Source organism: Mobula hypostoma, assembly GCF_963921235.1.
Source record: "Mobula hypostoma chromosome Y unlocalized genomic scaffold, sMobHyp1.1 SUPER_Y_unloc_3, whole genome shotgun sequence".
NCBI classification, from domain to species: Eukaryota; Metazoa; Chordata; class Chondrichthyes; order Myliobatiformes; family Myliobatidae; genus Mobula; species Mobula hypostoma.
The window spans coordinates 220,105-240,473 of NW_026948173.1; the positions used below are offsets into that span (position 1 = coordinate 220,105).

At 41.4% G+C, this 20,369-nt stretch overlaps 1 protein-coding gene across 1 annotated transcript in view; it reads left to right on the forward strand.

The window, feature by feature from the left end:
• Positions 1 to 20,369, forward strand: part of LOC134341434 (puromycin-sensitive aminopeptidase-like) — a gene marked incomplete at its 5' end in the record, with an annotated part of 301,555 nt that overhangs the window by 213,047 nt on the left and 68,139 nt on the right. Inside the window, 2 exons of the mRNA XM_063039287.1 lie at positions 2,714 to 2,933; positions 19,162 to 19,304. Of these exons, the coding sequence (XP_062895357.1) occupies positions 2,714 to 2,933; positions 19,162 to 19,304 (363 nt within the window). The remainder of the gene's footprint in view (positions 1 to 2,713; positions 2,934 to 19,161; positions 19,305 to 20,369) is intronic.

Here is a 20,369-nt window from a genome sequence, read left to right on the forward strand (position 1 = left end):
GAGTACTTTCTTCTTGCTTGCAGCAGTGAAAGAGAGAGCATGACCTAGGTGGTGGGGGCTCCATGATGACAGAAGTCACTTTTGACTTTCCTTGCATATGTGTGTGATGTTGAGAGACGGCCGAAGTTGATTGGAAAGGAACACTAACAGGAAGGACAGCAGAGCAGCAATGGCAGGAGTTTCTGCGAAAAATGAGGGAAGTGCAAGACAGATAGATTACAAATAAAGAAATTTCCAAATGGAAAAAGGACAATACTGTGACTGACAAGTGCAGTAAAAACAAAAGAGCGGGCATACAAGGAAGGCAAAGCTAGTAGGAAGATAAAGGATTGGAAACCTTTTAAAAACTTGCAGAGCGAAACTAAGAAGGTCATTAGGAAGGAAAAGATTAATTATGGAAGGAAGCTGGCGACTAATATCAGAGAAGATACTACAAGCATTTTTTAGTATATAAAGTATAAAAGAGAGTTGAGGGTAGATACAGGACCAATAGAAAATGACGCTGAAGATATTATAATGAGAGAGACAGAGATGGCAGAGGAACTGAATGTGTATTTTACAACAGTTTTCACAGTGGAAGATATCTGCATTATGCCGGACGTTCAAGAGTGTCAAGAAACTGAATATGTGCAGTGAAAATCATGACTGAGAAGGCACTCAGGAAGCTTAACGGTCTGAGGGTGGATAAATCTCCTGGACCTGATGGAATGCACCTTTGGTTTCTGAAGGAAGTAGCTGGAGAGATTGCGGAAGCTTTAACAATGATCTTTCAAGAATTAATAGATTCTGGCATTGTACCAGATAACTGGAAAATTGCAAATGTTGCTCTGCTATTTAAGAAGGCTAGGAGGCAGCAGAAAGTAAATTATGGACCCGGAGGCACATGACAAGATAGGCCAAAGTCAGCATAAACCTGAAAGGAAAATCCTGCCTTACTAACCTACTTCAATTCTTTGAGGAAATTACAAGGAAGCGCCCATGGACTTACAAGGAAGTTACTAGGATGGCTGGAGCATTGGCTGATCGGCAGAAGACAAAGGGTGGGAATAAAGGGATCCTATTCTGCTGGGTGCCAGTTACCAGTGGAGGTCTACAGGGGTCGGTGTTAGGACCACTGCTTTTTACGATGTATGTCAATGATTTGAACTATGAGATTAATGAGTTTGTGGCTAAATTTGCCGATGACACAAAGGCCGAGGAGCGGGTAGTGATAGGGAAACAGAGAGACTTAGATAGTTTAGGGGAATGGGCAAAGAAGTGGAAAATGAAATACAATATCGGAAAGTGTATGGTCAAGCAGTTTGGTAGAAGAAATAAACAGGCAGACAATTGTTTAAAAGGGGAGAGGATTCAAAATGCAGAGGTGCAAAGGGACTTTGGAGTCCTCGTGCAAGATACCCTAAAGGTTAACCTCCAGGTTGAGTCAGTGGTGAAGAAGGTGAATGCAATGTTGGCATTCATTTCTAGAGGTATAGAATATAAGAGCAGAGATGTGATGTTGAGGCTCTATAAGGCACTCGTGAGATCACAATTGGAGTATTGTGTGCAGTTTTGGGCTCCTTATTTTAGAAAGGATATACTGACATTGGAGAGGGTTCAGAGAAGATTCATGAGAATGATTCCAGGAATGAAAGGGTTACCAACGAAGAATGTCTGGCAGCACTTGGGCTGTATTCCCTGGAGTTCAGGAGAATGAGGGTGGTCTCATACAAATGTTTTGAATGTTAAAAAGCCAGAATAGATTAGATACGGCAAAGTTATTTTCCATGGTAGAGGAGTCTAGGACAAGAGGGCACAACTTCAGGATTGAAGGACCTCTATTTAGAACAGAGATGCAAAGAAATTACTTTCGTCAGAGGGTGGTAAATTTGTAGAACTTGTTGCCACAAGCAGCTGTGGAGTCCAAGTCATTGGGTGTATTTAAGGCAGAGATAGATAGGTTCTTGATTAGCCATGGCATCGGAGGGCATGGGGATGACCGGAAGAATTGGATTAGCCTATGATTGAATGGTGGAACAGACTTGATGGGCCAAATGGCCTACTTCTGCTCCTATATCTTATGGTATAATTATATATATTTATACCGTCAACAACCATGGAGGAAGGTGAAATTTAAATTAAGAAAGCTCGGTAAAGACTTTCCTCCATTTCATCTGACCTAAATTAATATTACCAAAATATTGATTTGGCTGTTATACATTCCCAGGCTAGGGTCTACCAGCTACTCTCTTAATGATACGGGTACATGGCGTAAAAGAAGGCTGGGAACCCTTGTATTAAAGTTAACCTAATGGGAAGTTACTGACCTAAAAGGTTAAGTGTGTTTCTGTCAATTGTTTTGATATGTACTGTATTTCTGTTTTAATGTTCTGTTTCTTTCAACTTTTGCTTTAAATGTACTTAGTGGCTTAGCCTTCACATCAAGTTTTCTTGTCTAAAACATCTGGCTTTGGTTGACTATCATTGAGATTTCTGCACTCGCATTTGTTTATGTCTGCTCTGCTGTTTGAATGTTTGGTCATGAAGCAGATCAGTAAGACCATCAGAAAGAAGAGTAGAATTAGGCTATTCCCCCTGTTGAGCCTACACCGCTATTGCATCATGGCTGATTTATTACCCCTCTCTTCTCATTAGATTAATTATCCAGACCTCTGACAGCAGTTCCAATATTTTAATCTCCATGTTGACAAGTTGTCCTATTGTGTTTTTCCAGGCTCGAGCTGGTATTGTCAGCACAGTGGAAGTATTGAAAGTTATGAAAGCTTTTGTGAATGAGCCAAATTACACAGTGTGGAGCAATATAAGCAGCAATCTGGGGACTCTTTCTACCTTATTATCCCATACAGACTTTCATGATGAAATTCAAGAATTCATTGTTGACTTGTTCTCACACATTGGCTTGAAGCTTGGCTGGAATCCTAAGCCTGGCGAAGGTATGAATTTAGTGTTTTCAAACTCATTTCTGCTTAAAGTAACTATCCTTCATGGGACTTTTTTGTTTGTTATGTGTCATGTCATAAGACATAGGCTGCCATAGTTTTTCCATGACTATGATTGTTCTTTGCAAATTTTTCAACAGAAGTGCCTTCTTGCCTTCTTCTGGACAGTGTCTTTACAAGCTGAATGACCCCTGCCGTTATCAATACTCTTCAGAGAGATGGTCTGCATGATTTCAATGGTCGCATAATCAGAATTTGTGATATGCACCATTTCCTCATATGACCATCCACCAACTGCTCCCATGGCCTCACATGACCCTGATCTGGCAGAGTGCTACACCTTGCCTAAGGGTGACCTGTAGGCTAGTGGAGATGAGGAATCAGAGTCAGAGTCAGAATCAGAATCAGGTTTATTATCACCGTCATGTGACGTGAAATTTGTTAACTGAGCAGCAGCAGTTCAATGCAATACATAATCTAGCAGAGAAATTAAATAAAAATAATAATAAATCAAATACTTTAGTAATAAATAAACAAGTAAATCAATTACGTATATTGAATAATTTTTTTAAGTGTGTAAAAACGGAAATATTGTATATTTAAAAAAAGTGAGGTAGTGTCCAAAGATTCAATGTCCATTTAGGAATCGGATGGCAGAGGGGAAGAACCCAGAACGTAGAATAATACAGCACAGTACAGGCCCTTTGGCCCACAATGTTGTGCCAACCCTTAACCCTGCCTCCCATATAACCCCCCACCTTAAATTCCTCCATATATCTGTCTAGTAGTCTCTTAAATTTCACTAGTGTATCTGCCTCCACCACTGACTCAGGCAGTGCGTTCCACGCACCAACCACTCTCTGAATAAAAAACCTTCCTCTAATATCCCTCTTGAACTTCCCACCCCTTACCATAAAGCCATGTCCTCTTGTACTGAGCAGTGGTGCCCTAGGAAAGAGGCACTGGCTGTTCACTCTATATATTCCTCTTAATATCTTGTGTACTTCTATCCTGTCTCCTCTCATCCTCCTTCTCTCCAAAGAGGAAAGCCCTATCTCTCTTAATCTCTAGTCATAATACATACTCCCTAAACCAGGCAGCATCCTGGTAAATCTCCTCTGTACCCTTTTCAATACTTCCACATCCTTCCTATAGTAAGGTGACCAGAACTAGACACAGTACGTGTGGTCCAACCAGAGTGTTATGGAGCTGCATCATTACCTCGCGATTCTTAAACTCTGTCCCTCAACTTATGAAGGCTAACACCCCATAAGCTTTCTTGACTACCCTATCTACCTGTGAGACAACTTTCAGGGATCTGTTCACATGTACCCCCAGATCCCTCTGCTCCTCCACACTACCAAGCAATCCCTTACTCACTCTTCCTTCAGTTAGTCCTGACGAAGGGTCTCGGCCTGAAATGTCGACTGCGCCTCTTACTATAGATGCTGCCTGGCCTGCTGCGTTCACCAGCAACTTTGATGTGTGTTGCTTGAATTTCCAGCATCTGCAGAATTCCTGTTGTTTACCAAGTATCCTGCCATTTACTTTGTACTCTGACTTGGAGTTTGTCCTTCCAAAGTGTACCACCTCACACTTCTCTTGGTTGAACTCCATCTACCACTTCTCAGCCCACTTCTGCATCCTATCGATGTCTCTCTGCAATCTTTGACAATCCTCTACACTACCTACAACACCACCAACCTTTGTGTCGTCTGCAAACTTGCCAACCCACCCTTCCACCCCAACATCCAGGTCGTTAATAAAAATCACGAAAAGTAGAGGTCCCAGAACCGATCCTTGTGGGACACCACTAGTCACAACACTCCAATCCGAATGTGCTCCCTCCACCACCACCCTCTGCCTTCTGCAGGCAAGCCAATTCTGAATCCACCTGGCCAAACTTTCCTGGATCCCATGCCTTCTAACTTTCTGACTAAGCCTACTGTGTGGAACCTGGTCAAATGCCTTACTAAAATCCATGTAGATCACATCCACTGCAGTACCCTCATCTATATGCCTGGTCACCTCCTCAAAGAACTCTTATCACGATCTGTCCTTCACAAAGCCATGCTGACTGTCCCTGATCAGACCATGATTCTCTAAATGCCCATAGATCCTATCTCAGTGAATCTTTTCCAACAGCTTTCCCACCACAGACGTAAGGCTTTCTGGTCTATAATTACCCAGACTATCCCTACTACCTTTTTGGAACAAGGGGACAACATTCGCCTCCCTCCAATCCTCCGGTACCATTCCCATGGACAACAAGGACATAAAGATCCTAGCCAGAGGCTCAGCAGTCTCTTCTCTCGCCTCGTGGAGCAGCCTGGGGAATATTCCATCAGGCCCCGGGGACTGATCCGTCCTAATGTATTTTAACAACTCCAACACCTCCTCTCCCTTAATATCAACATGCTCCAGAACATCAACCTCACTCATCTTGTCCTCACCATCATCAAGTTCCCTCTCATTGATGAATACAAAAGAGAAGTATTCATTGAGGACCTCGCTCACTTCCACAGCCTCCAGGCACATCTTCCCACCTTTATCTCTAATCGGTCCTACTTTCACTCCTGTCATCCTTTTGTTCTTCACATAATTGAAGAATTCTTTGGGGTTTTCCTTTACCCTACTCGCCAAGGCCTTCTCATGCCCCCTTCTCAGCCCCTTCTTAAGCTCTTTTCTTGCTACCCTATATTCCAAAATAGACCCATCTGATCCTTGCTTCCTAAACCTCATGTATGCTGCCTTCTTCCACCTGACTAGATTTTCCACCTCACTTGTCACCCATGGTTCCTTCACCCTACCATTCTTTATCTTCCTCATCGGGACAAATTTATCCCTAACATTCTGCAAGAGATCCCTAAACATCGACCACATGTCCATAGTACATTTCCCTACAAAAACTTCATCGCAATTCACACTCACAAGTTCTAGCCTTATAGCCTCATAATTTGCCCTTCCCCAATTAAAAATTTTCCTGTCCTCTCTGATTTTATCCTTTTCCATAATAATACTACAGGTCAGGGAGCGGTGGTCACTGTCCCCCAGATGCTCACCCACTGTGAGATCTGTGACCTGACCCAGTTCGTTACCTAATACTAGATCTAGTATGGCATTCCCCCAGTGGGCCTGGCAACCTACTGTGACCGGAATCTGTCCTGGACACACTGAACAAACTGGAACTAATCAGGTGCCAATCGGTATTAGGGAATTTAAAGTCACCCATGATAACAACCCTGTTATTTTTGCACCTCCCAATCTGCTCCTCGGTATCTCTGCTGCTACCAAGGGGGCCTATAGAATACCACCAATAGAGTAACTGCTCCCTTCCTGTTCCTGACTTCTACCCATACTGACTCAAAAGAGGATCCTGCTACATTACCCACCCTTTCTGTAGCTGTAATAGTATCCCTGATCAGTAATGCCACCCCTCCTCCCCTTACCCCCTCCATCCCTTTTAAAGCACTGAAATCCAGAAATATTGAGAATCCATTCCTGCCCTGATGCCAGCCAAGTCTCTGTAATGGCCACCAATATCATAATTCCATGTATGTATCCAAGCTCTCAGTGCATGACCTTTGTTCCTGATGCTTCTTGCATTGAAGTACATGCACTTAAGCCCTTCTACCTTACTACCTTTACACCCTTTTATCTGCTTCTTTTTCCTCAAAGCCTCTTTATATGTTAGATCTGGCTTTACTCCATGCACTATACTGGCAGTTCTCGCATGACCTTTATCCTCTTCCACTTCAGTATCTGCTCTAACATTCTGGTTCCCCTCTCCCTGCAAATCTAGTTTAAACCCCCCCAGAGAAGCAGTAGCAAACCTTCCCGCAAGGATGTTAGTCCCCCTCCAGTTCAGGTGCAAACCGTCCTGTCGGAACAGGTCCCACCTTCCCTGGAACAAGGCCCAATTGTCCAGAAACATGAAGCCCTCCCTCCTGCACCAACTTCTTAGCCACGTATTTAGCTACATTATCTTCCTATTTCTAGCCTCGCTAGCACGCGGTACGGGTAGCTATCCTGAGATTGCAACCCTGGGGGTCCTGTCCTTCAACTTGGCACCTAACTCCCTAAACTCTCTTTGCAGGATCTCCTCCTTCTTCCTATCCACATCATTGGTCCCTACATGGTCCATGACATCTGGCTGCTCTCCCTCCCTCTTGAGAATACTGAGAACTCGATCCAAGATATCATGGACCCTGGCAACAAACCATCTGGGATTCTCGTTCTCTCCCACAGAACCTCTTATCTGCCCCCCTAACTATCAAATCCCCTATCACTACTGCTCTCCTCTTTTCCCTCCTTCCCTTCTGAGCTGAGGGTCCAGTCTCGGTACCAGAGACGCAACCACTGCAACTTGTCCCTGATAGGTCGTCCCCACCAACAGTATCCAAAACAGTATGCTTATTATTGATGGGAACGGCCACAGAGGTGCTCTGCTCATTATGTCTATTCCCCTTCCCTCTCCTGACAGTCACCCAGCTACCTGCCTCCTGACTCCTAGGGGTGACTATCTCCCTGTAACTCCTGTCTATTTCTGCCTCTGCCTCCGGAATGATCCGAAGTTCATCCAGCTCCAGTTCCCTAACTCGGTTTGTCAGGGGCTGCAGCTGGATGCACCTTTTACAGGTGTAGTCATCAGGGACAACTGTGCCCACCCTGACTTCCCACATACTGCAGACGGATCACTCAACTGCCCTAACTGCTGCCTCCATTACCTACTCCTAATTTAATTAGATTAATTAAAGGAACCTACCGGCCTTACCTCACTGGGAGCAAGCTGATCCTCAGCCTCTCGAGCCAAAACCTTCTTACTCTGTCTCCTACTACTCCGTCGCCCGCTCCGTTAATCTGCTCGCTTTTTTAAACTCTCCCGCTGTCTCACGGGCTAATCTTCACACGCTTGCGCAGTCGTGCCCCATTCAAACTGCCGAAGAAATGACCGTCCCTTCTCAATCTGCTCACTTTTTAATCTCTCCCGCTGTCTCCCAGGCTGACCTTCACGCACTTGCGCTGTCGTGTCCCATTCAAACTGCTGAACAAATCCCCTTCTCAATCTGCTTGCTTTTTAAACTCGCCCGCTGCCTCACAGGCCAACCTTCACACGCTTGCGCTGTTGTGTCCTGTTCAAACTGCCAAAGAAGCTGTTCCTGAATCACTGAGTGTCTGCCTTCAGGCTTCTGTACATCCTACCTGATGGTAACAGTGAGAAGAAGGCATGCCCTGGGTGATGGAGGTCCTTAATAATGGATGCTGCCTTTCTGAGACACCGTTCCCAGAAGGTATCCTGGGTACTTTGTAGACTAGTGCCCAAGATGGAGCTGATTAGATTTACAACCTGCAGCTTCTTTCGGTCCTGTGCAGTAGCCTCTCCATACCAGACAGTGATGCAGCCTGTCAGAATGCTCTCCACAGTACAACTATAGAAGATTTTGAGTGTATTTGTTGACATACCAAGTAGCTTCAGAGTCCTAACAAAGTATAGCAGCTGTCATTCCAAAGATTTACAAGTTAGGGTTAGTAAGTTGTGGGCATACTACGTTGGTACCGAAAGCATGCGTCTTACCATAAGACCACAAGACTTACATGCTAGTCCCAGAAAGTCTCCTCAGACTGTTTTGGTCGTTGACCTAAAAGATGTATTTCACTGTGTCTTTTGATGTTTCAATGTACATGTGACAAATAAAGTTTAAACTTTTATCACTCTTGAAAAGTTGTCTTAGAGTAACATAGCAATATAGCGAAAATACAGGCCCTTCAGCACGACAAGTCCATTGTGATCATTGTGCCCATTCAGCTAGTCCCAATTTCCTGAATTCTGCACGTAGTCCTCTGAGCTGACTGTGGAAGAACAAATCTCAGTGTTGTATAGTACATAAATATTTGGATAATAAATGTACTTTGAATCTTTGAAGCTTGTTCACTATCAACAAGTTGAATTTTGTGTCATCAGCAAACTTACTTCACAAGATTTTGCAATCAAATTTATATAAGTAACAAATAACAAGGGTCCCATCAGTTTTCAACCATGAATGTGTTTTAATATTCACATCAGTGTTGAGTTAGTTATATAATATAGGATGGCCTGTTTGTTCAGGCTGAAGGGAGAGGGAAAAGTAATCTTTTATGTTTTGTTTAGATCTTGTTCTCTGGCAGATTGAAGAGGGGGCAGATGGTTTAGCCCTTCTAGAACAGAGTTGAGGAAGAATCTCTTTAGGCAGAGGATAGTGAATCTGTGGAATTTAATGCCATAGTTAGCTGTGGAGGCCAAACCATTGGGTTTATTTAGAACAGATGTTGATAGATCTTTTTCAGTAAGGGAGGAGCCAGCAGAATGAAATGGCAGAAAAGACAAAGGGCTGAATAGCCTGGTCATGTTTTGCGTCTGGTACCGGGGCTGGGGGGGAGGAGGTTAGGAAAATAAATGTGTACACTTGCTGATCACATCATGCAGAGTAATGATATTTCTGAACTGTGTGTGAGTCTACAAGTGAAAAATTGTTGCTGCTACTAGGAAAACATTCAGATTATAGCTTCAGAATGTTTTAGTTGCTCTTGGCAACAACTGATTAGGGTGTGGATGAACAAGTACAAACAAAATTGAAAACTGGAGTTACATACCAAGTGCATCTTTTGTACAACTGCCACCATAATCAATTCTGCATTGTGCACTCTAGCTAAAAAATACTTCTTGAAGTAAATAAAGTTCTTTGAGGATTCAAAATATGCATTTTATTCATCAGAATATGCCTTCTAGGCTGATGACAGTGCACAGAAAGGAAGATGCTGTGTAGCTTCTGCATGTTAAGGAGCACTGAAGATTCCTTGCGGGGTTGGGGTGGAGATGAGAAAATGGAAGATTAGTCATTTAGAAGGGACAGCAGAGCTCTTCTGACGCAACTAAGTTGTGTGATATTTGGCTTGTGACTTTCTTTCTGTTTTATATTTTGACCTAAGGTGTATGTGTTATTATGATGAAAGCATATACTGTACACTAAAAATGGAGTGGAAAAGAGGAACGATTTTAGAGAATATGTTTAGATCAGAGAGAAATGTAAGCCAGTTCTTATTTATGGTTTACTGAAAATACACAAACCTTGAATATCATTAAGACTAATTGTGAGTTGCATAGGAACAATAGCACATCAACTCGCCAAGTATTTATTTGGGGTGTTAAATTCATTTGTAGAATGGTATTGCATCAAATATGGCTAACAGTAGAAGCTTTATGGAAAAGATTACAGAAGTTCAAATTGATTCACAAATGTGCGTGGTGAGCTTTGATGTAGTTGACTTATTCACCATTGTGCCTATGGACCAGGCAATGGCATGCTTGAGAGAGACAACAAAAAATGCTGCATGGAAAGAATAAACTTGATTGAATTTAGACCAAATTTTAGAGTTGACTACACTTACACAGTTTCCCAGTTTGGAGAAGGTTTTTACATACAGAAGGATTGAATGGCCATGGAATCTTCTCCAACTCCTGTACTATGAAATTTATTGATGGACAACCTTGAAACAGACTTAATGGCTGTGCTATGTGGATGACACATTTATTCTGTGTAAACATGGTCAGGAAATATTAGAGGCATGTTTAACACATTTAAACAATAAGAACAAGACCGTACAGTTTACCATGCAGGTAGAAAGTGAGGGTATTTGCTGTTTTTGGATGTATGGTAGACAAGCTGGAGTTGAGTGTTTACAGGAGGAAGACTCACACAAACCAATATCTGAATTACCAATCAAATCATCCAGAGAAGACAATGCTTGGCACTGTTCAAGACATAGCACTAAGAGCAAATACCTTGTGCACAACTAGAGCTGCAAAGAATTTCAGAGAAGCATTCAAGAAAAAGGTCTACTCTATGCACATAATTGAGAAAGGAATGGATGCAACATAAACAGCACAACAAAGATAACCTCCAGACAAAACAGTTATAGGACATATTTGCCAAAAATATGGTGTCCAGTTAATAGCAAAAAGTATGGACACAATTAGAAAAATATCTAAGAAAAAGTCTAGGCACCTAGAAGACGTAAAGAACTGTGTCAGGAAATTGTGTGCTCCCTACTTCTATCACCATGCCAAAAAAAATAAATTGGTGAGATTGGTAGCTCATTGAAGACTAGGATGGAAAAACATATGAGTGCCTTAAAAAACTGGAGAGCAGAATGAAGTGGAATTGTTGAAAACTGCCTATCATGCTCATGTAGACCAAGGTTTGATGAGGCCAGTATCCTTGGCAAGGAAGGCAATGCCTGCCGGAGAAAGATTGGGCAATTATGTTGTAAGAGTATAGTGATAGCTCCAATCTAGGACCACATTTAAAGATTTTGGCCTTAAAACCAATCAGAAGAAGGTCAATTCAAACTGACCAATCAGGAAAAGGCAAGCCAGATCCAGCCAATCAAGACTGAGCATTAGCTCTTCCCATGCCCTGCTTACTCAAGAGTGTATACATTTCCACAATCCCTTATCTGAAATCCTTGGGGCCAGTTGCATTTCGGAATTCAGAATTTTTCGGATTTCAAAAAATTGATAATTATATTGATACAGGTGTCCCCTGCTTTTCAAACGTTCGCTTTACGAAATCTCACTGTTATGAAAGACCTACGTTAGTTACTTGTTTTTGCTAACAGAAGGTGTTTTCACTGTTACAAAAAAAAGGGCAGCGCGCACCCCAAACAGCCGCTCCTCCCCTGGATTCGGAACTGCATTCTAGCTGGCACTGCTTAACCACGTGTGTGTCAGCAGCCAATTGCAAGATGAGTTCTAAGGTATCAGAAAAGCCTAAAAGAGCTCGTAAGGGTGTTACACAGTGTAAAACTAGACATAATTAAGCGTTTCGATCGTGGTGAACGAAGCAAGGGCAAAGTGAGTTTGGCTTATGGAAGATGATGAATATGATGTTGAAGAGGTTTTGGCATCCCATGACCAAGAACTGATAGATGAAGAGCTGATGCAATTGGAAGAGGAAAGGATAGTAATGGAAACCAAATGCAATAGCGAACGGAACGAAAATGAAGTTGTCCAGGGACTGAACGTGAAGCAACTGCATGAGATTTTCGCTGCAATTATTACAGAAGAGTAGGACTTTAATTTTGAAAGGGTACATAGGGTTAGGACATATTTGCAGGATGGTTTAAATGCTTATAAAGAACTGTATGATAGAAAAATGCGCGAGGCTAGCAATCAAACATACTGTCATTTTTCAAGCCTTCCACATCAGCCTCAGCAGATGACGAACCTCGACCTTCGACAACGAGGCAGGCAGACATAGAAGAAGATGACTTGCCTGCCCTGATGGAATCAGACGACACCTCAGTGTCCCACCATCCCAAACCCCGGGCCGCAGACAGATACCGATTCGTGGAGAATACAGCAGTATCTGGGATGCACCCAGCATATCTTTAAGAAAAAAAGCCGAAATAAACATGCTAATTAATTTATGCCAGGCGGCACCTAATTAATTAGCTTGTTTATTACACCTTTTTTCTTAAAGATGTGCTGGGTGAGTCCCGGCTACCGCTGTATCCCTGCGTGCTTCGCAGATCAGTATCGGTTGGCTGCCCGGAGGGTGGGGGCCACTGCACCACCCCATCCTCCGACGACTCAGCCTAACACACCATCATCAGTGTGCTTGGCGCTGTCTTCCCAATTCCAGTATGTACAGTGATACCACACTGTACATACATTATTTCTACTTTATATAGGCTGTGTATTTTTATGCATTATTTGGTATGATTTGTCAGCTTCATAGCTTAAAGGTTACGAGAGAGAGGTTTTTGCCGAGAGCGCTTGTGCCGTGTTTTTGCCGAGAGCGCTTGCGTGAGATTTTCGCTACGGAGAACAGTGCAGGCAACGATTGTAGAGAAGTATTTCTACTTTATATAGGCTGTGTATTTATCATATCATTCCTGCTTTTACTAATGTTACTGTTATTTTAGGTTTTATGTATGATTTTGTAGGTTATTTTTGGGTCTGCGAATGCTCACAAATTTTTCCCATGTGAATAAATGGTAATTGCTTCTTTGCTTTACGACATTCCAGCTTACAATAGGTTTCATAGGAACGCTCTACCTTCGGATGGCGGGGGAGACCTGTAATTAAGCCTGTATCAGTGCGACGGACTTTAGGACCTGGGGGAGCTCCGGACTTATGAATAGATAGATAGATAGATAGATAGATATACTTTATTGATCCCAAGGGAAATTGGCTTTTGTTACAGCTGCACCAAGCAAGAATAGAGCATAAATATAGCAATACAAAAACCACAAACAATCAAACAACAAAATGCAAACTATGACAGATGGAAATAAGTCCAGGACCAGCCTATTGGCTCAGAGTGTCTGACCCTCCATGGGAGGAGCTGCAAGTTCGATGGCCACAGGCAGGAATGACCTCACATGCCGCCCAGTGTTGTATTTCGAAGGAATATGGCCCAAGTCCAACAGCAAAAAGTTCAATATCCAGTCTACAAACATGTTCCTCGATCGTAATATGATGTGGATTGCACCATGTGCTGTTAACCAGAACAGTAAGCACCCAACTCCTTTACGCTTACCGCTCTCAGTGCACTTCCGGTCAGCCCGAACGGTCAGGAAGCTGTCCATGGAGAAATTTTGATCGGATATGTCCTCCTGCAGCCCTGTTCCAGTGAAACATATAACACGGCACTCCCGAAATGTTCTCTGACGCCTGGATAGCGCCGTCCATTACCCACCGAACTCCTCTTCTCCATAAGTCTCTGTGGTCTCGACCCCGTCCTCTTGCCTCGACTTTGTGATCCCCCTCTGCATCCTCTGTGTGTTTTCCTTCAGATTTCAGCAGGGGTGTACACTGCTCTGCTCGCTAAACTGGCTGGCATAAGCTCAAGCAGCTGGTCCCTGGAATACACAATGCTACCATGCTTCTGTCTGGCTATTGAGATGTGTCGGAATGTAACTATTTCCAGCGCTAAAAACCCAAATGAAACTCTCGCTACCAGCATGTTAGAGAGGGTACATCTTCGACATGTTACCGTGCAAAAAGAACCAAAAAATAACCTAAGTTAAAAAGTAAGAATACTGGTCTGGAACGGCTGTAACAGGCTGCATGCACGACTGGTGCATGCGCACTAGAAAGAACTTACTCCCGTATACTTTAAATCAATGTGAATGCTATGTAAATAGTTGTTATACTGTATTGTTTAGGGAATAATGACAAGAAAAAGGTCTTTACATGCTCAAACAATGAGTGCTGGAGAAAGAACTTCCGGGTTTTCCCGATCCGCGCTCTTTTACACATATTATTACAGTTTATTTATGGAGTAATATTCTGATAAATGAAATAGTGGGATAATTATAGACCATAAGTACACTAGTACATTTTATTTCCAACAAAAACATTCAATAAAACATAAAAATATACAGCTTCAAACGAACCAAATCAAACACATAGTAAATGATTTATTGGAATAAATGTAGAACATTTATACTCTAGGACATATTCAGGTTCAAACTAAGCTAACTTCGTACAGGTACCTCTAGTTAAGTTGAATTTCGTCTGGCAAACAAAGCTAAATGCTCTACAGGTACCTGATGGGCCAGGAACAGGATTCTCAAGTTATGAAGCAGCACTACGACAGAAGGCATTTATAAAAATCTCTTCAAGTGTCTTCTGTCTCATTAACATAGGTTTATGTCTAAGCAATCTCTCTTTAACTGAGTAAGCTGCCATAATCTCTTGCTTAATGATAAATGCACGTTGTTCAAGGCCAGCAATTAACTGATCACACAGTTTCACCATATCGTCATCAGCCGTGTTAATGTTTCTCTAGGAACGTAGTGCCAGTACAAAGCTGTTTCATCAGCATTGTAAATTTGTTCAGTGCTAAGGTTTTCATCAGATAATATCTTGGCAAATTCGTCAATGTAATTTTCAGCTGCTTCATGATGAGCAGAAGCTTTATCACCACAGATTTTCAGATATTTTACACCATGACGATTCTTAAATTTCTGCAGCCAACCCTCAATATTTTCTGCGTTATTCATAATGATAGTTGCTTCCTTCTCTTTTTCTCATTGTTACTCATAGGGGTATCTGCAGCTCTTTTTGACATTTTCACAGTGAAATTAAACACAAAGTCAACAGTGAACACAAAATATCAGTGAACAGCAAATGCACGTGTAATCAGTACGAGCGCTGAGCCACAATTGAGGTCTGGCAGCCTCTGTTAGTGCTGCCATGTCACACCTGAGTGACGTCAGTTTTCAGAGCTTTTCAGATTTTAGAATTTCAGATAAGGGATTGTGGACTTGTATTAGGAGTCTCTAAGGGCACTTGTCATTTGATTAACTTGTACCTGAGCAAGATGGTCAGGTTTACCATGAAATGTTGCAAGTATGTGACTGGTAAAGCTAAAGGATAATATGGATAGATCATATTCTGTTGACATTGCAGGAAAGGTCATTGTCATGACACCATGTTACTTAGCTCTCTTATCTCCTTCCTGTACTCCCCCCATCATTATTTGAGATACAGCTTACTACTGTGAGATCATCTACAAACACATGGTCAAAAGTGTACAAGGAGTAGATTAGGGACTAAGAGATAGCCTTGTGATGCACCGGTATTGAGAACTATTGTGGGGAGGTCTCCACCTGGCATTAATTATTGCAGAATGTTTATATAAAACTTAGCTTTATTTTTCACATGTACATAGGAACCTGGAAATATACAGTGAAGTGCATTGGTTGTGTCAAATCAAATCAAGTGTCATCACACCTGACACCAACATAGCATGCCCATAACTCACTAACTCTAACCAGTATATCTTTGGAATGTGAAAACCGAGCACGAGGAGGAAACCCCTGCAGTCAAGGGGAGAAGGTACAAACTGCTCGCAGACAGCAGAAGACATTGAACATGAGTTGCTGGCAGAGCTCCAGTAACTTCAATTAACTGCTACACTCCCTGTCAAGAAGTCAAAGTACCTTCCATAACTTGGTAATTGAGGCGAGTATAGCAGCTGCAGGATCACCCACAGTTGGGGCAGTTGGTGTCTGATGGGATAGGAAAGCAGGGGTTATATTTTAGTGCTTTTTGCACAGAGACAACTTCAGAGTGCTCCTGACACATGGCTCAACATTCTCAACACCATGCTGAATGCGCTTCTATTTGACCAGTGATGAGAAGGATATTGCAGTTTCATTAGCCACCTCAAAGCCCACAATACTAGATTGGCAACAAGTCATCTTCCATCCGGAGGGCAGTGCTCAAAGAAAGAAGTTTTAAACTGATTAACAGTTATTCTTAGCAAGTACAGGCTTGCATATGTTCTGTTTTTTTAAAAATCTAGAGCAAGTTGAGCATTTCACTAAAATAAATTCTGCTTTTCACTAACAAAGATGCTGGGTAATCCAGAGTAACGCACATAAAATGCTGGAGTAACTCAGAAGATTGGGCAGCATCTATGGAATTAGACCCTTGTTCTGCCTGATCAAAGTTTAAAGTAACATTTGTTATCAAAGTATGCATATATTATACAACATTGAGATTCATCTCCTAACAGACAGCCTTGAAACAAAGGAAACCCCATAGAAAAAAGACCACCAATTGCCCAGCGTGCAAAGAAAACAAGACATATTGCCCATAAAAGATAGAAGAAACCATATAAAAATAGAAGACCGTGGAACACGGAATATACAGAGGGAAAAAAACGCAAGCAAATAGTGTTCTGAACTGAATTCTACAGTCGAACCCTATAGTTCAACGCACAGTCAGGTAAACCGTCTGGAGCAGCGATCTGAATCAGTCCATCCCTCATCTTAGGCTCTGACACCCTGTTCTTTTCAATTTGGTGCAGTGCCCAAGACAATGGCAAAACAATGGGTTTAATCTTCTCAGCATGCTCTGGGGCCTGGACGTCACTGACTCAGTTCAGCATGTAACCCACCTTTCCGATTTGGCACATCACTTAAGTCTCCGTCCAAACATCGAGTTCAGTCAATTCTGTAAGTCTCGTTGCTTCAATTTTGCCTTCAGCACAGCACTTAATATCAATTGAACCTTGTGTCCTCCTCCCTGTCAGCGACAGGACCATTGTCTCACCTCACCTTGGTTCTGTCACTTGACATTGCCTTCAAGTCCAAAAGTAAGTTACGGGCTATTACTTATAATTATCATTTACCAGAAAAAGTGTGTTTACTGAAGTATTTAGTTGTTCTGTATATTTCATTAGCCACTTGCCAGAGATTGCTTAAGTTCACCAGTGCCTTGTTAAACCAAACCGGATTGAACTATGGAAGGTCTTGGCCCAAAACATTAACTGTTTATTCCTCTCCATAGATGCTGCCTGGCTGCTGAGTTCCTGGCATTTTATGTGCTTGTAGCATTTCCTGTATGTTTGCATGTACATATGATAAACAAACCTAAATCTGAAAGTGATTTTATAGTTCTGTGGCCAATTTCCTTCATTTCTGCATTTAATGTAAAACAATTTGCTACTAAAATATTGTAATTTTCAGAAGATATCTTTAACAATAAAATATTAAATGTATTAAATTTGTATCCAATAATTCGTTTGTAATATAGAGGTGCCAAAATAGATAGTGGTATTTATTTCAGAGAAACGTTGTGATGACAGGGAAAAGATTCTTCCAGAGTAATGTCCAAGGTCTTATAAGGAAGATGTTACATATAACATTCCTGAAATCATCTGTGTTTAATGAATTTAATCAGAAATGCCTAGGAATAATTAGATCCAAATAGTTTTTCAGTTCTTAAATGATGCCTCATCAGTGTATTATTTTATGTTTTCTTGTGATTTAATGGCTTTAATAAGCTCAAACTTGGCAACTGCTCCAAAGACAGCTGACTGTTCATGATAAACATTGTATTACCTCAGGGTTCATTAGAAAGAATGTACACCAGTAATCTGGTGATTATTGGAAGCAGTATGAATTCAAACTTAAGCTTGACATGTTGAAAATTTGAATTAAATTAATTCAGTAATTTGCGGGTAAATACTGACAAATGGTGTCATTAAAAATAAACTGTTTTACCATATTGGGAAAAGCTTCATGTCCAGTATGCTTAGGAAATATAGGACCGTAATCCCACACCATAATCAGAATCATGTCTAATGTCACTTGCATATGTCATGAAATTTGTTGTTCAGTGCCAACAGTACAATACAATATATAAAATGAACTATAAATTACAATAAGAAGTACATACACACACACACACACACACACACACACACATACATACATATGTGCCAGGGTGCCTAAGTCTTTTGCACAGTACTATAGTAATTTTATGCATTGCTGTGTACTGGTGCTTCAAAAATAAATAAACAAATTTCATAACACGTGAGTGATGATAAACCTGATTCTCATACGGATTTTTATTGTGGACTGAGAGTAGGAAGGTGGAAGGGAGAAGGAATCATAGTTGGGAAAAGGAGAGGGGAGGAGTGGGAAACACCAGAGAGACATTTCAGAATGTTTGAAATCAAATTACCTTGTCTGGTATCTCAGGGCTAGGTGTGTCTTCACCTGCACCCCTCCCATCCTGACACTTCTCTGCTACCTGTCCCACACCACTCCTGTGACCCTTCACCCTCACCATTCCCAACATCCTTTGCTGTCACCAGATTTACATACTCGCTATCTCCTCCACATCAATAAGTATAGTACTGTGCAAAACTCTTAGGCACTCTAGCGATACATATATATGCACCTGAATTTTGTACAGTACTGTATAAACTAAATAATTAGTACAAAAAGAGAGCAAAAAAAAGTAGGTGGCATTTGTGGGTTGGTTCATTGTCTGTATAACGTGTGCCTTCAGGGTCCTGTACCCCTTCCTTGATGGTAGCAATGAGAAGAGGGCATGTCCTAGGTGCTGAAGGTACTTAAGGGTGTCACCTATTTGAGGCATTTGCTTTTGAAGATGTTTAATGTAAATCGAATATACAACTGGAAAACAAAGATACAGTATCCATTAGTGAGGAGTGAGACTATGTGGTTTGCTAGACATGAGTGGAAAGAAGAAGATGGAAGGCACCTTGTAAAATAAATATAAAAGTTCTTCAGCTTTCTCTCTTCCACATAAAGCTGCATTTTGGTCACATTTCCTTAGTCTACAGTATACATTTTCTGTGGTATTTCAACTGAATATAATTAATATTGCTTATCTCTTCTGTTGAATGTGATGCAGGTCATCTAGATGCACTCTTGAGAGGTTTGGTCCTGGGAAAGTTGGGAAAAGCTGGGCACCTACCAACAATAGAAGAAGCACGGCGCAGGTTTAAAGATCACTTTGAAGGAAAGCAGATTCTCTCTGCCGATCTACGAAGTCCTGTAAGTTTGAGTTGAGTTGCTTTTATGTCGTTTTATTTCAGAGGGGAGAATATTGTAATAACAAAGGAACCACATAAATACTTCTTGGTATCTGGTTATTGAAAATGTTCTGTGAGTGAAATTTTACTGGAAATTACACTCTATCATCAATTAAATCATTATTGTAGTCACATTTGATTTCTTGATACTCACTTTCCCATGTAAGCTTCTGAACTGAAGTTTCTCTCTGATAATTTGGTTTCTGTTTTGATGTGATTATTAGGCTCCTTTCTCCAAATGTAACACTTCTGTTGCCTCCAGAATAAACTGGAGAACCAGAATCTATATTAGTAAAGAAGAAAGTAGTTCAATATACAGTACTGTGCAAAAAGTCTAGGTTTTTTAATATGGTTTCACAGAGCTCTGATCTCAAAATCATCGAGGCTAGCTGGGATTAGCTGGCAAGGAATAAGCAAGTGAGACAGCCAAAGTCTGAAAGGGCTGTGGCAGTTTCTTCAAGATGCTTGGAGTAAACCACCAACCAATTTTCCTAAAAAACTGCCCAATGGTGTCCTTAAGAGAATTAAAGACAAAGGGTGGTTGTGCCAAATATTGATTTGATTTAGTTTTTTATGCTTTACTGCTCTTTGCAATAGATTTTCTGATATTTAGAAACTTTTCATTTCATTATTTTCAAAGCATCTTCATTTTACATAATTTTTTTTCATGTACCTAAAACTTTTACATGGTACAATATATTTGTTACCAAAGTACTTCACCATATACAAACCTGTGATTCACAGCAAAAAACACAATAAAATGAATAAAAGACAAATAATAACCAACAATACCAGCTATACTGAGGGGCAGGCAGATATTCACAATGGCGGTATACAGTATGTTGCTGGTTATTTAAGAAAGAAAGGAAATAAAAGACACATCAAAGTTACTGGTGAACACAGCAGGCCAGGCAGCATCTCTAGGAAGAGGTACAGTCGACGTTTCAGGCCGAGACCCTTCGTCAGGACTAACTGAAGGAAGAGTTAGTAATAGATTTGAAAATGGGAGGAGGAGGGGGAGATCCAA